Raw genomic sequence first — 15888 nt, forward strand, 5'->3', positions numbered from 1 at the left:
CTCACACAAACTGATGAACAGAGAAGAAGATGAGAAAGGAGAGGTAAAAGAGAGAGAAGAAGCACCTCGAGCTCACGGAGAGCGTTGTCACACTCCTTCTGTCCCGGAGCCTGCTGGGTACACATGCTGATCAGCTGATTAATGCTGTCTGTCACCGCGCTATCAAGAGAGAGGGAGAGGGAGAGAGAGAGACATTAGAGTTTGCTGGAAAGAGAAGGAATAGTGTGAGAGATCTATGAGGAACAATCCACCCACGTGTGCTACCACACACCGACACTCTCTCGCTCGCTTTCTCGCTCTCTCTCTCCGATGCTCTGAGAGGGAGTTTTAGGAATGTGAGCAGTAAAAAGCCATTAACTGTTGTTGTTTCATCCTGTCTTCTTCTCTCACACACTCACACACACATCAGAGAACAGCACTGATACAAGGAGGTTTGCTTTTGTAGATGCCCATTACATAACTGTGCCCATTCCAACCTAAATGTGTATAAAAGCGAGCATGCCACTTATGTAATGTGTGTCAATAGAAGAGCTGTGTGTGTGTGTGTGTGAGTGCACGATTTCTTTCTTACTATCACAGGCTCTGTTAGGATAGCATGCCATCACTAAGCACAACATCTGACTCAAATCTCTACAGAGATGCTTCAAAACACAGTGCGCTGCAGTTTAGATGCACTCCTGACAGTTTCAAACAGTAGCTGGATAACTACGTATACGGTTTAAAACAGTATAGTTATACTAAATTGTTGCAATTTACCGTGATAACTGTATATTTAAAATATATATATATTTTATATATATAAATATATATATTTAAAACTGAAATACTGGTATCATGTTGTTCAATAATGTAAATAAATAAGCTGGTTGACACTCTAAAATAGTAGGTGGCGCTATTGCACCGCAACGCTGGTTGCCACCCGTAATAAAGCGTAAAAAAGAAGCTGACACAGGCTTGAGGGTCTGAAATCGCTTACTCTCGAGTATGTACTTATTTTGAATAAGTAATTATTCACCACTGCTAAAAAGTATTCAGAATCTCACAGATGACCAGCAGGAGCGAGACTCTGCCTGGACCTGGAGAAAGCTTTTCAGATTGGATTAAAAAGATTGCTAAAGTCTTCAGTCTGTAGAACATGCCGATCTATGGCAAGTTCATTTCGTTTGCTTTTCCACAGTTACCATTACAAACTCTTCCGTTCCCTCCGAGTCAATCTTTGTTTATTTTGGATTTTCTCTTTTTTGGCCAAAGTTACAAAGGATTTTACTGATAGCATCATTCATTTACTACAGATAATGCAAAAACATCATTATGGTGAATTCTTTCGGCCACGATAACGGTGTGATGAAAGTGTGATATGGTGACAGCCCTAGCATGAACCCTTCACTACGGCCTTGTGGGAGGGCTTTCATGATAGACCTTTTTATTCCTTCATCTTCCACTACTTTTATGTTTTAAATGGAGGATCCCACTTTATATGAAGTGTCTTTAAGTACTATGTACTATCATTTTAAATTGAAGGTGCAGTAAGCGATATCTGAGAAACACTGTTGAATCTGGATTGGACTGAGCAGCACAACACACTTGTAGCCAATGGCTGAGAGACATTACAAAAGAGAGAAGCTCAGAGGAATATCACTGGAAATTAACGGTTATGATCAGGCAAGAGCTTTAGGATCCGCATTAATACTAAAAAAGCTGTCCAGCGCCGGAGAGAGCTCAGCGGGAAGGCCTGATAACGGACGCTAGAGTTCTTTCTACTGCATACGTGAGTAACATTGGTTTTGCTTTGTTTTACAGAACCAAGATGTGCTGTTGTTGTAATGTTAGCTCTAGTAACAGGACAGTTTGAGTGTCATTGAACAGATATCCGCTCTTGCATTGTGTTTGGGGGCGGAGCAATGAAGGGAGGGGTGTGTTTGTTTGGGTTGATTTCAAACATCAAGAGTGTTTCTCAGAAACTGCTCACTGCACCTTTAATCATTTCATACAATGCACTTGTTGTGTACATGCAGGATTCTACATTGTACTTAAATAAAAAAAAAAACAACAGTAATTCATTTCTGTAATTACACAGTTGACCCTTCCCTTAGGCTGCGTGTCCACCAAAGCGTTTTTTTCCTAACCTGTCTTAACCTCCCCGTATCTCACCTCAATAGCAGCAAAACATCGACACAAATACATTTTACCAAACAATAATCTTTTGATGTAAGTGCATTGTAGTTAAAGACACCTAATATAAAGTATGACCAAATGAGGTATCACCAAAGTCATCTAAACCTTTCAATCACTATTTCATATTTTTGTATGTAACCATCTATACTGGAAACAGTTTAATGACAAAATGGTAATTGAAAAACAGGACACAGATGGCAGAAGTCTAACCGAGCGGCAGCAGCGAGCTGGTTTTTCAGGTTTGGTGAGTTGGGGTCTGTAGACAGAACTTTAGCAGCCAGCAGGAGTTTGCTGGAGGACATGGAGATGGTCTTCAGGTTGGTGACCACTTGAGTCTGGTCCTCTTTAGACTATAGGAAGAGACGAGAGGAGGAGACATCATTCACCAATCAATCTACTCACTCATTCATCCATCTATGAAGTCTCAAACGACTCTCTCAGGACCTTGTGCTAATGAAAGAATAGTTTAATGTAATGTAATTGAATGTATAATACACAGCATACATGTGATTGTCCAGCCATGTCCACTCCGGCCTGCAGGAAGTGGTTAAAGTCTTGCCCGAACTTCCCGGAGGCCTTGGCCAGGTCCTGTGTGTTGCCCCGGGACGCCTGCACCAGCTCATTGGCCGACTGGTTCAGGCCCACCGCGGCCTCGTTCAGATTACCCTGAGCCTCCTGGAAACTCTTCCCGCTGACTGGGAACTGAAGACACGACACAAACATCAGAACCACTGTTTAACTGTAATATGGCTCACTGTAATATTAAACAGTAATAGGAAACTTTGTTTTTGGAAAGCCTGGATAGGAAGTTTGCAGTAGAAGTAACTTGTGATGCAGCCTGAATCATAATCACACCGTGTTTCAAGAGCCTTGTTTCTCCCATATTTTTTTTCTCTCCATTTCTGTCACTGATGGAGTTTGGGATTGATAGAGAGAAGAATAGGCGGATGGATGGAAGGAAGAATGGACGGATTGATGGATGAATAGATAGATGGATGAAAGATAGACAGGAATGGATGGACAGATTGATGGATGAATAGATAGATGGATGAAAGATAGACAGGAATGGATGGACAGATTGATGGATGAATGAACAGATGGATGATAGATAGACGGATGGATAGATGGATGAATGGATAGACAGATAAATGTACAGATAGATTAAAAGATGAATGGACAGATAGATGAGTAGATGGATGGATGGATGGATGGAAGAATGTATAGACGGACAGACAGATTCTGTTCAGATTTTTGTATTCATTATTTTGTTTATCAAACAGGGTTCTGGATTCTTCTTCTGATATTCACTTCTTCACTTGAGCGCCACCAAGCTGTAGTTTTATGCAACAGCTGTTGCTCTTGGCATGTGACTAAAAGCACAAATCTCATTAGATGGCCAGTTTTCCTCACAATGGGATGGTAAAGAGATTAGTACGCGTCTCTGTTCGGACTGACAAAAACATTTGCATGCCGTCAGTGCAACAATGTCTTCACAGACACATTTACAGCTATTCATTCAACTTCAAATGTCTGTTACACAACAAACCTGTGCCTGGGTGTGAACAGGCCTTCAGAGCTGGACAGTTTTTGTGTGAGCATGTGAGTTTGACCAGCCGGCATTAAATTACGTTATATAAGTCACTTTAGACTAAAGTCTCAAGACCATCCAGATGACAACAATATTGCAAACTAGATTGTGAAAAATACTTTGAGAAATGTCTGAAAGGACATAGTGAGTGTTTCCATGGCCTTGAGGACTCACTTTATCAGACAGGAGTTTCTTGCTGGCTTCTCCTACAGTTCTGATGGCATTATCCACGTCTCTCTGCCCCGGCAGACAGTTTACAGAGCGGTTCAGTGCCTGAGAAACAGCCTTAGCTACCTGAAGACACACACACACACACACACACACACTCCAGTCATCAGCACATTTAAGGCGCTTCTCCAGTTATGCTAATCATAGACAAACAACAGGCAATTTTCTTTTCAAAATAATGAGCGCTTCAACCTACAGCAGACCAAATCTCCCATCAGCAATTAAGAGGGAGGTTCTGTTGCTGAATTTAAACCCACTCTATTGAGCTTTTCTTATTAAGTGTTGGTTTAACCTGGGCCAGTCTCTGCTGGGTGTCAGGGTCTCCTGGTTTGGCGACGGCTCTCTTGGTCTCCTCGATGAGGCTGGCAGATTTGTCCATGACGTCCCCGGTGCAGTCCAGCATGGCGTTTCGGGCTTGAGGGTCCTCTGTGTTGGCGGCCACTCCACGAGCAGCTGACGCCAGCGAACGCAGAGCCTGAGCCACGTCACGAGCAGCCATACCTGCAAAACACACACACACAGACTTCAGGAGACTGAGGGAGCCCGCAGTGAGCAGATTAATGCAGTTTATGGGATTCAATGTGGCTTGAGTTGTGAGCTAAGATCTCTGACCACTATGGGCCCTATTTTAGCGATCTAAGCGCATGGTCTAAAGCGCACATCTCAAGTGCACTTAGGTCGGTCCGAATGCACTTTTGCTCCAACAATACGCCTGAACACAGCTCGTTTTCAGACCAGCGGCCCATGGGCGCAAGGGCCACACCACCTCTCTGTGTTTGTTACAGCAGGGACAGAAGCACATTATATTCTACAGGAAGGGGGCGCTGCATAACACGGTACTGGACATGGATTTGATCATAACCTCTATATAGACTATGAAAATGCAGAAACAAGCGGATAGTTAGTGGTGTGTGAGGCTGATGGGGTTTTACCTGTGTAGTTCTCATTGCCTTGGGTGGCTTCACTGAGGAGCTGAGCAATAGCAGAGCTCACGGCTTTAGTGCTGGAGCCCAGATCCTGAGAGCACTTCTCCAGCTAAACACACACACACACACACACACACACACACACACACACACACACACACACACACACACACACACACACACACACGTGTTACAGGAACCCCATGTTTCCAGTTCAGAAAGCATGCTTGCACAGGCCTAAGGCGAATAATCAATGATATCAGATAAAGGAACTCAGTGATTTTTACTCACAATATGCATTTTTATAACTGAAAATAAAACCGAAAAAATTAGTGGAAAAATTCACTAACATTACATTGGATGTAAAACTACAGTACACAATATGGGGACAACAAATTTCAGCTGTGTAAAAGCCAAGTAAACAGTATCCTAATTGAAAGGCCTAATCCTGGCTTTCTCATATACCCAGGCTTTTCTAGACAGTGGGTAAAAAAATAAAACATCACTTCCTCAAAAGATCAACAGAAAGACAGTCTGAAAGCCATCAGATTGTGTTGGAAAAGACCATTAAATACCAGTTTATGTGTGTGTGTGTGTGTGTGTGTGTGTGTGTGTGTGTGTGTGTGTGTGGTGGCTTTTGTCTAGCAGTTGTTTTTGTGACATGAAGCACCTGGTTTGTGGGTTTAGGTGTGAAAATGCACACAGATAAAGATCATGCTTGCAAAAAGTTTGCACAGAGTTTGAACACACACTCATTCTTCATTACCACTATTCTCCACATTTATTACAGTAGTAAAGTCATAAAAACATAACACAGGAAGTAGGGAAATGATGTAGTGACTAAAACGATCTTGGTCTAGTTTCCAGCTGTGCTCACTCAGGACATTCTCTGTTAACAGGACTGAGGGAGTTTGAAGGTGTGCAGGACACGTGTTGGCCGCAGGTGTGTTCAAACTTTGACTGCATGTGAATGCATGTAGGTAAACACACTCTGACTCACCGTTTCTCCAGGCAGGGGTCTGAGTTTGCCCTCAGCAGCTGACACTTTGGCCTCCTGCATGTCCCTCTCCAGCCCCCGTACCACTGTGAGAGCGTTATCAATCTCCAGAGGACCACATGCCTCCTGAGCCTGAGTCAGACAGACACAGACACAGACACACACACACACACACACACACACACACACACACACACACACACACACACACACACACACACACACACACACACACACACACACAGAAAATGAGTTGCAATCGCATTCTGGCCTTAAATATCAATCAGTAAGCATGTCATTACCAGGCCACAAAGTTCCATAAAAATGGAACATCCATCATTTTCAACATGCATTTCACATTTATAAAAAATAAAAAGCAAATTAGACAATCCTCACAGATGCTAATAATAGCATTTTACACTCTTTTAGCACATTTTACCAAAGTTTAAATCCATTCTGTAGAATACAACAGACTTTCTCCAAAAATACAACACAAAAAACAGAACAGATTCTGTCCAAGTTTATTTATAATAATTTAAATGTTATAAGCTAAACGAACACTTGGATTTTCACTCACAATATACATTTTTATAACTGAAAACAAAACTAAAATTCACTAACATTACATTGGGTGTAAAACAACAAATTTCAGTTTAAATCAGTGGTTCTCAACAGGCATTTTGCCCACAACAATATTATTTCTGTAATATTATATCTACAGTATATAAGGCTGATCACTCCTATAAATTATTATTATTTTTTAAATGTATTTTTTTTAAAGAGCTGAATGCTCTTCAGGGATCATTTTGATAATCCCTGATAATAATGATATATTAAATGATAATAATATATTTTTTTAATTTAAATAATAACAATTAAACAAATCAAAGAAATATATCACAAGTGCAATAATTCCACTGTACTGTAAAATAAACTAATATTTATTAATAATAATAATAATAATTTTATTTTACAGAACAAAATTGCAACACTAATATTCAAGGCTGGCTTAATTGCTCTGCTTTCAAACATTAAACCACAGAGCTTTTATTTGGGTGGAAAACCACGGAGACCCTAAAGCTTCTCTTTTATTGACAACAGATTTATAAATAATTTTGGGAGTTTGCATGTTAAAAGCGTTTTGAAAAAATTATGTTAATTTTATATATTTTTTTCATTACACAAAGACAGCCCCTGTATCTAGTCTCACCTTGAGACCGGCCGTGCGGAGCTCAGCGAGAGCGCTGGCCAGGTTTTTGGCGCACTGACTGAGCTGCATGGCAGACGCCTGGTCACTGATGGTGGGAACTGTTGCTTTGGCCGCCGTCACCATTTTCGCGCCGGGCTGATAAGAGAATAGAGATCATGAGCTCAAATGAGGCCGGTTTGCTGTTTCTAACAGGAAGTGAAGGTCTGAAGAGAACGCACCTGCAGGAAGTTCTGGCTGGCTCCGATCAGGGCGAGTTGAGCGCTAGGACTGTCGGGCTGAGACTGACTGCCTCTCACACCCTGAACCAGCTGAGGGATCTGCTCCGCCACCGCCTGCGGAGCACACACACACATGTGGGAGATTCCTTTATCCTTCAGGCCTTGTGTGATTAACTATACAACTGTGACTCGCAGGATTAAGCGAATTGTCACCTTTTTCCCACCTTTGTTGCCATTGGCTTTTGGCTTGCTTAGTTGGGGACATTTAATTTAATATTCAACAATATTATTGATCTGCCTGCATTGACATCATTATATGAGAACTGAACTGAGCTGGACGATGACATCACTGTTTTCTCCAGAGTGGCTATATATATATATATATATGAACTAAATTAATAACTTTTTTACAACAAAAATGAACCATCACTGAACTTACTTTAGCTGGACTGTGACGCTATTGTCTTCTAGACACAAACTTTGTTGCAGTATTTTCCTGTTATCACTGTAAAGCTGCTTTGAAATGATCTGTATTGTAAGCGCTATATAAATAAAGCTGACTTGACAGAATGATGTTTTACGTTCCGCGTCTCCTGACCTCAGTAATACGTGTGTGTGAGGCGCTTGCTGTGTGTGCAGAAGAGGCGGTGTGTTTGTACCTTGCAGCTCTGCACGAGCTGTTGCTGGGCCGCTGGGTTCTTGTTGGAGGAGGCGGCGTTCTGGGCGGCGGCCACAGTCTGAGTGGCAGCGGCCGCGGCCTGTTTCGCTGCGTTCTGACACACACACACACACACACACACACAGACATTTATTATAAAGCCAAGAATCTTTCAAGGAAAGCCCATTTGCACGGTGGCCGTATTTGCCAGCTATTAAGATTATGGAAGACTTCTATCTACTTGACTGGGGGTTCTTGCCAAACTCACATTTAAACAATGTATTTCAAATCAGCAATAAAATCTGACATGAACTGACCCGTTAATGTTGTTTTCTATCCTCAAATAGCATAAAAAAAACAAACACAAAAACCTACATTTTAGGTTGGTGATTATTAGCAATGGTGAAAACATTTGCCGTTTAATGTTTTTGTGGAAACCATGATACACAACAAGTAAAAAAGAAGAAAAAATAAGTTAATACTCTTATTCAGCAAGGACACATTAAACTGATCAATAGTGACAGTAAAGATGTTCCAAAGATTTCAGTTTAACTTTCTATTCCTTAAATCCCCCCCAAAAAAGTATGATTTCCACAAAAATATTAAGCAACAAAATTTTCAACACTGAAAAACAATAATCAGAACCATAATAAATAATGGAGTACCAATATAATAATTACGCATCAAATCATCATATTAGAATGATTTCTGAAGGATCATGTGACACTGAAGACTAATTCAGCTTTGATTACAGGAATAAATTACACTTTACTATATTTTCAAATAGAAAACAGCTGTTTTAAACTAATCATATTCCACAATATTACTGTTTTTACTGTATTTTTGATCAATTAAATGCAGCTTCTGTGAGCAGAGGAGACTCTTTTTAAAAACATTAAAACAAGTTGTAATTATCCCAGACTTCGACCGGTAATGTGCAATCTCTTACAATAGTCAGATTATATGACTGGCCGTATGGTATTGTTCATTCATATCACAGCTGAGTTCACAAAACAAAGCATTAGTGTTAGATCATAAGACAACATTTTTTCATTCGACTATTTCTGTGCGAATTGTACAAACTACTAGAAATATTCATTAAAACTCATTTTAAAGTTAAATTGACAAAGTCAGAGACAGTCAGACAGTTCTAGTTGGTTGTTAGGGTATTTTGGTTAGGTTAATAGACATTGCTATGGTTTACTAGCTGGTAGATGCTAGGCTTTGTTAGAGCTAGCTCTCTATGGCATTACTAGGGTTTTCTGGAAAGTTACTAGAGTATTTTGGCTGGAGGCTACAGTGTTCTGGCAGGTTGCTGATAGGACAGGCAGACAGTTAGATAAAGAAACAGACAGATATCACAAAGAATTAAGCAATAATTCTTCAAAGTCTTGCACTGTTCTTTTGACTGCAGATAATAAGCAAGCTGAAATGCTATAAAACAGAGACACGGGTCTGTGGAGTTTGCGAAACCTGCCGTCAAATAGTTCTTCACTCTCACAGGTTGCAACAAGTGACTTGTGAAACTGCACCTCTGAGCTATACATACTGCAATCTGTGAAAACTTGAGCAGTCTCTTTCCCTGTAGCCTTTGGCAGGCTTTAACCTCATGAGCTGCAAATCATCATATAACTTTACCCAGATAGGGCAGCAAAGAGATGTTATAGTTGGCAACACTTCCAGAATTCATCTCAGTACAGGCAATGATTTATAGAGAGTGTGACCTAGTGTTGTCAAAAGTACCGAAAAGTAATAAAAAAAAAATGTGACGCTTTGAGCGCTGTTGAGAGGAATCGTAAACACCTCTGATTGGCCATTGTGTTCACACACTCATCGGATATGTCTGTGATTGGCTACAATGATCAACGCTTCAAAAACATGTAAATATATCAATGACGATTCCGCTCAACAGCGTCACATTTTGAAAATTTCAGTACCGAAGTCGGTACGTTTGACAACACTAGTGTGACCTCACAATCACATCTGTTGGTGAAGGTTTGGGCTTGTGTGGTTCAGTCCTCACCTCCAGTTTGTTGACGAGTCTCTTCTTAATGGCGTTCTGTGCGGCAGCATTGGTGGCCATGCGCAGGCCCTCGGCGGCTTCACGCAGCTTCTGCTGCTGCTCCTCACTGTCCGGGTTAGCAGCCGCTCCCTGCCGACACACACACCCCACAACCGTCACACACTCCACTCACAGACATTCAGTCTACCAGCACACACGGAGCCGTCTTCTGTCTCACCTTTGCAGCTTCCACCATCTTGGCCGTGGCGTCGGCCAGGAGTTTGGCGGCAGACAGGAGTTTGCGGGAGTTCTCCAGGTCCGTCTCGCCCTCCGCGTCGGCCTTGATAGCATTGACCAAATCTGAGGTGGCCTGAGCGAGGATTCGCGCCTGCCGCACCATCTCCCCTGCACAGACAGCAATGCATTGTGTGTGAGATTTATGCGTTCGTCAACATCTCAAAGTGAATTTAGCACAAGTCTGAAACTAAACCAAAGAGTCTGGATCATCTGCAGAGGCTAAGTCACGCTAGCTGGAAGGCTGGCTAACAAAGCATGGCGGTAGATCAGCAGATTCAGATGGCACGTCGTAGCCACAGCATAGTTTTCTTGGCACAGAATCTGGCACGATCTACCGTCAGCACTAGTCTTTGTTGCTTGTTTGTGGTGTCAAACAATTTGCTAAACGACCTACATCAAGGGGCTTTCGCACCGGAGGAACCTTTTCATCATTCCTAGAACTATTGGCGGAAGTTCCCGGATGTCGGCGTGTTCGCACCGCAGGAACTAGGAACGATTTTAGCTCTAGGAACTCCTTTTGGAGGAACTAATTTACTCCTGCTTCAGAGTCGGTCTAAACCAGCGATATAGCATTTTGTAAACACACAGATTATAGCCTATATATTTGCTTAAATAGTTTAAGAATGCATGTATATGCCTGTGTATATGTATGTATGCATGAATATTCATGCATGTATGTATGAACAATTGGAATTTTAGGGCTACTGCTAATTAGAAAAGCTGAGGTAGAACATATTTTACACTAATCTATTAACAACTTTTTTTTTTCTCCACAAACCGAGGTGTTATGCTCACGATCAGACATAGCACTATATCAAATATATGCTCCTAAATATTGCCACTTTATGTTTGGAGCACTAGGCTAGAGAAATATGGCCAGATGATGAAGAAAAAAGCTTAAAGGCCCAGTGGAGTGCCTTAGAACGCGCAGCTTTTCCACTGAAACAGGAAGCTAAGGCGGGACATATTGAATGGCTCCTCCCCCTTTTCAAATAGCCAATAGCGTTCAGTTTACCTCACAGGCTGAAAGTTGTACTTGACAGCACCATGGAAGTAAATCTGAGGGCTGATGATATGTTGGATTCAATAGTAGAGGTGTGAATAAATTCTTAACCAACGTACAGATGGAAAACAGAATAAAACTTAAGAGTTTGAGCAACCGAACACACACTCCCAGCCATATTGCTCCGTGACGTGTCAATGGTCGCATTGGCCAGGTGGTGTTTATAGCATGGGGGCGGAGCTTTAGATTCTAGAGAGCATTTGATTGGAAAGAAGATGATGTCATAAAAATCTGTGATCCATTTAAGCAGAAGTGAGAGACTGTAAGTCTTCCTAAGTTCATCTCCTAAATGTGACTTTTGTCATTGTTTTGGAGCACACCAGCTTATTCATAACCTTAAGGCTAACATATTCATACTAAAAGCTAAAAAACATAAAATGTTGATTTCAGGGGGCCTTTAAACACGTTCCTAGTACCTGCGTCTCCCATGGAGCTGAAGATGTTATCCGTCACATCCAGGATGCGGTCGGTGGCCTCTCCGTGCCGCCCGATTGGCTGTCCCCCGCTGGCGTACTGTCTGATGTGCTGGAGCAGCTCGTTGAGAGCCTGAGTGACCCCTGTGGCGGCGACGCCCACCTGTTTGAGCAGCTGCTCGTCATGGGTCGCCCCCTGGGACGCCTCCACACAGCCCTCCACGGACTTGGCCACCAGCTTCCCAGCCTCGATGAGCTGCTCCTGACACCCGGGGGAGCTGATGGTGGGAGCCACCACCTGTCACACACAGATGAAACACACGCTTGAGCGTCAGGTGAGATCGGCGAGTGTGTGTGTGAATGAATGGCGTGCGAGCGCTCACTCGTGTGCAGGCCACCAGCTGTGATGTGGAGAGGGCGCACTGGGTGGCAGCAGCGATCACTCGGTTCTGCTGAGCTGAATCTTCGGTTTTCTGAGCCACATTCTTGGCCTTTAACACCAGAGCCGCTGCTGCATTAGCCACAGCCTTCGCCAACTGCATCAGCATGTCCTGCATACACACACACACACACACACACACACACACAACAACATAAAACATGAGTTACACACACATCATATCATAAATCAGATATGTTTTCTAATTTGGCATTATTTTACTTCTTTAATACAATATTTTTCATTGCAAATGATACAAATTATCAGCAACAACATGAACTGGACAATGAATTCCAGAATTTCTCTGTATTTGGTATGTGAGCCTTTAATGACAGCTGGCTTGTGTAAAACCAGATGATTCTAGTTTGCAGGCACAGTGATTTTTGCAAGCTGACAAGTGGTCAAAATAGTTATTTAGCTACTCGTTGGGATAAAAGAAAAATAATAATAATGTTCTGGGGCCGTATTCACAAAGCATTTTATCTTACCACTAGGAGTACTCCTAAATCGCACTAAAAGATTTTAGCTAGGAGTTTTCTCTTAAAAGTAATTCATAACGCCTTTCAGACCTACTCTTAGTAAAGAAAAATGACAACTCCTAAACTAAGAGTGAGTCTTCGTTGCTATGGATGACATCATTACTCATGCACGAGCTTGACCGAAGTGACCACCTTGATTGGCTGATGATTGTAACACGGGAATGATTCAAACACCTCCCCTACGATGATGAGTGACAGGTGACAGGTCTGAGAATGCGTGCGCTACACAAGTAGTGTGAAGGACGGAAGATGATGAATAACTGAATAAATAGCCTAAATGAATAAAGAGTAAGGCAAAACAAGCCTAATGAAACATGGATTGATGCAATATCTTTGCAACATTATTGAATTAATCTGTCACTATATGCCTCTGCCTACGTTTGCAAAGAGAAGAACATTTTAATTTGATTCACAATGATACGTTACAATTAATTTACATGCAATGAGTAGCCTAGTTTTGGTTGTTGATGCAAAATTGTTCCTCGCGATTGGCAGCTCCTGTAGCCGCCGCATACGCATTTCAAAACATCGCAGCGTGAAATGCCACAAAAAGCGGTTTGTGAATAGGTCTTAGTGAGTTAGGAGTCCTCTCGACTTCTTTTAAGCTGTCCCAGGCTTAGGTGCTACTTTTAGGGCTAAAATGCTTCGTGAATTACTCTTAGTGAAAAAATTTAGGAGTCCTAAAGTTAGGAGTGACACGCCCATTATTTTTAGGAGTTGCTCCTAAATTCGCCAGTTAGGAGCTACTTTTAGCCTTAAAATTCTTTGTGAATACGGCCCCAGGGCAACAAAAACAAGTGGTGTTTTGCCCACATGATAAGTGTTCTTCAGAATACAATTCACACTCATTTTCCAATGAGTTCCAAAAGGTTCTAATGCCACTTGAATTTTACAATGTGAAAACAAGGAAGAAAAGCCACATACACTTCACAAACTCAAGCTGACACTTCCACATTTTCTCAGAGTTGCTCGGCTCCATTCACATCAAACAACAGTTCATTTAGTTTGCAATGCCAACTTTCTATGATCCAATCATTTCCCAGAGGTGTTGATGTGTTTTAAAGCCCTCTATAGGGTACAAAGGGAACATGAATCGTGAACTATCTTTCATTGGCAAAATCATTTTATTCTGTTAGTTGCATGTTGAGTGATTTTACCAATTATGACTAGACACCTAATTAAACCAGTGTATTCTGAACTTGATTTAGATGATTCAAAAAAATGTACCAGACATGTAACCAGAAGACTTACTAACTAACACACACTTACCAACTAACCCACTCTAGCTCAACACGGTGTAGATGCTTTACATGCAGGATATGGGTCACTCTCAAAATATTACAAATACAGACCTTGTTCCTCATGTTCTGTTCCTCATGAGTTTGTTATGAAAAAGATTTCAAATAAAAAAAGTAATCTAGGGTTTAATTTACGCCTGTCATTAAAATAAAGAAAGTTATAATACATTGATTTTAGTCTGGTCGCTGTTCTGAGATGAGGTCAATGCCATCTTAGACAATTCAGCTTTTATGAGGATTAAAATGATTAAAGTGAGATAAAATACTAAAGCAAAGAACAACAATCAAGTTGATTAGTAATAATGTCAAGATGCTACTGAACACTATATATTACAGAGAGCTGTAAAGTTGTCAGATACAGCACTGGAATCTCCATAAAGGCTTAAAAGAACAAGACTGAAGAACTAGCAGTGTTGTACATGAATAGAGGCAGGGCAGGGCTAGAAATGTCATGTTCAGTTTGACTTCTGTTAAACCTCACGTTTCTTATATGCGATAAAGTTGTTCTGATAAGCATTCCTTCCAAATAAGGAGGACATTAAAACATGCTCAAGACTGTAGCACAGCTTCCCCTTCAGTTACACTGCGTGAAGAGTGATAAGACATTCAAATCACACTAAAGCTGACGGAAGACTTCACTAACCCTGACCCAAACTCTGAGAGGCATCTGCATCGGTTTCATTTTCTCATAATATACACTGCAGCATCACCTTATTTCTCAAAGAGTCTGAAAATGGTTTGTTCGAAGTTTCAGTCTCCCCTCCTTTCAGCGAGCAAACTCTGCTCTGATTGGTCAGATGACCCAGTCTGTCGTGATTGGTCTACTCTTCTCTGATTGGTCAGATGACCCAGTCTGTTGTGATTGGTCTACTCTGCTCTGATTGGTCAGATGACCCAGTCTGTCGTGATTGGTCTACTCTTCTCTGATTGGTCAGATGACCCAGTCTGTTGTGATTGGTCTACTCTGCTCTGATTGGTCAGATGACCCAGTCTGTCGTGATTGGTCTACTCTTCTCTGATTGGTCAGATGACCCAGTCTGTTGTGATTGGTCTACTCTGCTCTGATTGGTCGGATGGTCCAGTCTGTTGTGATTGGTCTACTCTACTCTGATTGGTCAGATGACCCAGTCTGTCTGATTGGTCTACTCTGCTCTGATTGGTCAGATGACCCAGTCTGTCGTGATTGGTCTACTCTTCTCTGATTGGTCAGATGACCCAGTCTGTTGTGATTGGTCTACTCTGCTCTGATTGGTCAGATGGTCCAGTCTGTTGTGATTGGTCTACTCTACTCTGATTGGTCAGATGACCCAGTCTGTCGTGATTGGTCTACTCTGCTCTGATTGGTCAGATGACCCAGTCTGTTGTGATTGGTCTACTCTGCTCTGATTGGTCAGATGATCCAGACGCCCATTAGCATATCTGAAAACAGTTTTTTCCAATGAGCTCTTCGATCTGACTCAATGCAGTGAGAAAAACTACACCAATTCAAAGGGAATTTAAGACATTACTAATGGTTACAGATCTGTCTACACAATTTCAGAATTTTAAGAATTAATTATGACAAAATAAAATGATGAAATCTCATGCAGAGAAAACGTGCTGATGATTGATTTCCTGAGAATGACCCGTCACCACACCATGATCTTACACCCTACAATTATGACTATGAAATGACTATACAACATACATTACGATCCAGGTCAAACCGTGATCATTGAATCATTGATTTGGTAATGATCACTATATTTCATTACAGACACATTAGTATGATTGGCTGGTGGATATTAATTGTTCTTTCTATGCATTTTTACCAGCATTTGACTATAGCGTGTCCGTC

The 15888-nt window shown here is 41.6% G+C and overlaps 1 protein-coding gene across 1 annotated transcript in view; it reads right to left on the minus strand.

The window, feature by feature from the left end:
* tln1 (talin 1) overlaps positions 1-15888 on the minus strand; it is a 94127-nt gene that overhangs the window by 25103 nt on the left and 53136 nt on the right. Inside the window, exons 18-31 of the mRNA XM_081354703.1 lie at positions 12159-12326; positions 11779-12073; positions 10241-10407; positions 10024-10152; positions 8002-8115; positions 7343-7456; positions 7125-7259; positions 5918-6046; positions 4924-5026; positions 4284-4492; positions 3938-4057; positions 2680-2877; positions 2386-2525; positions 66-159 (exon numbers count right to left, since the gene is read on the minus strand). Coding sequence (XP_081210829.1) covers positions 66-159; positions 2386-2525; positions 2680-2877; positions 3938-4057; positions 4284-4492; positions 4924-5026; positions 5918-6046; positions 7125-7259; positions 7343-7456; positions 8002-8115; positions 10024-10152; positions 10241-10407; positions 11779-12073; positions 12159-12326 — 2115 coding nt within the window. The remainder of the gene's footprint in view (positions 1-65; positions 160-2385; positions 2526-2679; positions 2878-3937; positions 4058-4283; positions 4493-4923; positions 5027-5917; positions 6047-7124; positions 7260-7342; positions 7457-8001; positions 8116-10023; positions 10153-10240; positions 10408-11778; positions 12074-12158; positions 12327-15888) is intronic.

This window comes from Scardinius erythrophthalmus, assembly GCF_964197995.2.
Source record: "Scardinius erythrophthalmus genome assembly, chromosome: 23".
Taxonomy (NCBI): domain Eukaryota; kingdom Metazoa; phylum Chordata; class Actinopteri; order Cypriniformes; family Leuciscidae; genus Scardinius; species Scardinius erythrophthalmus.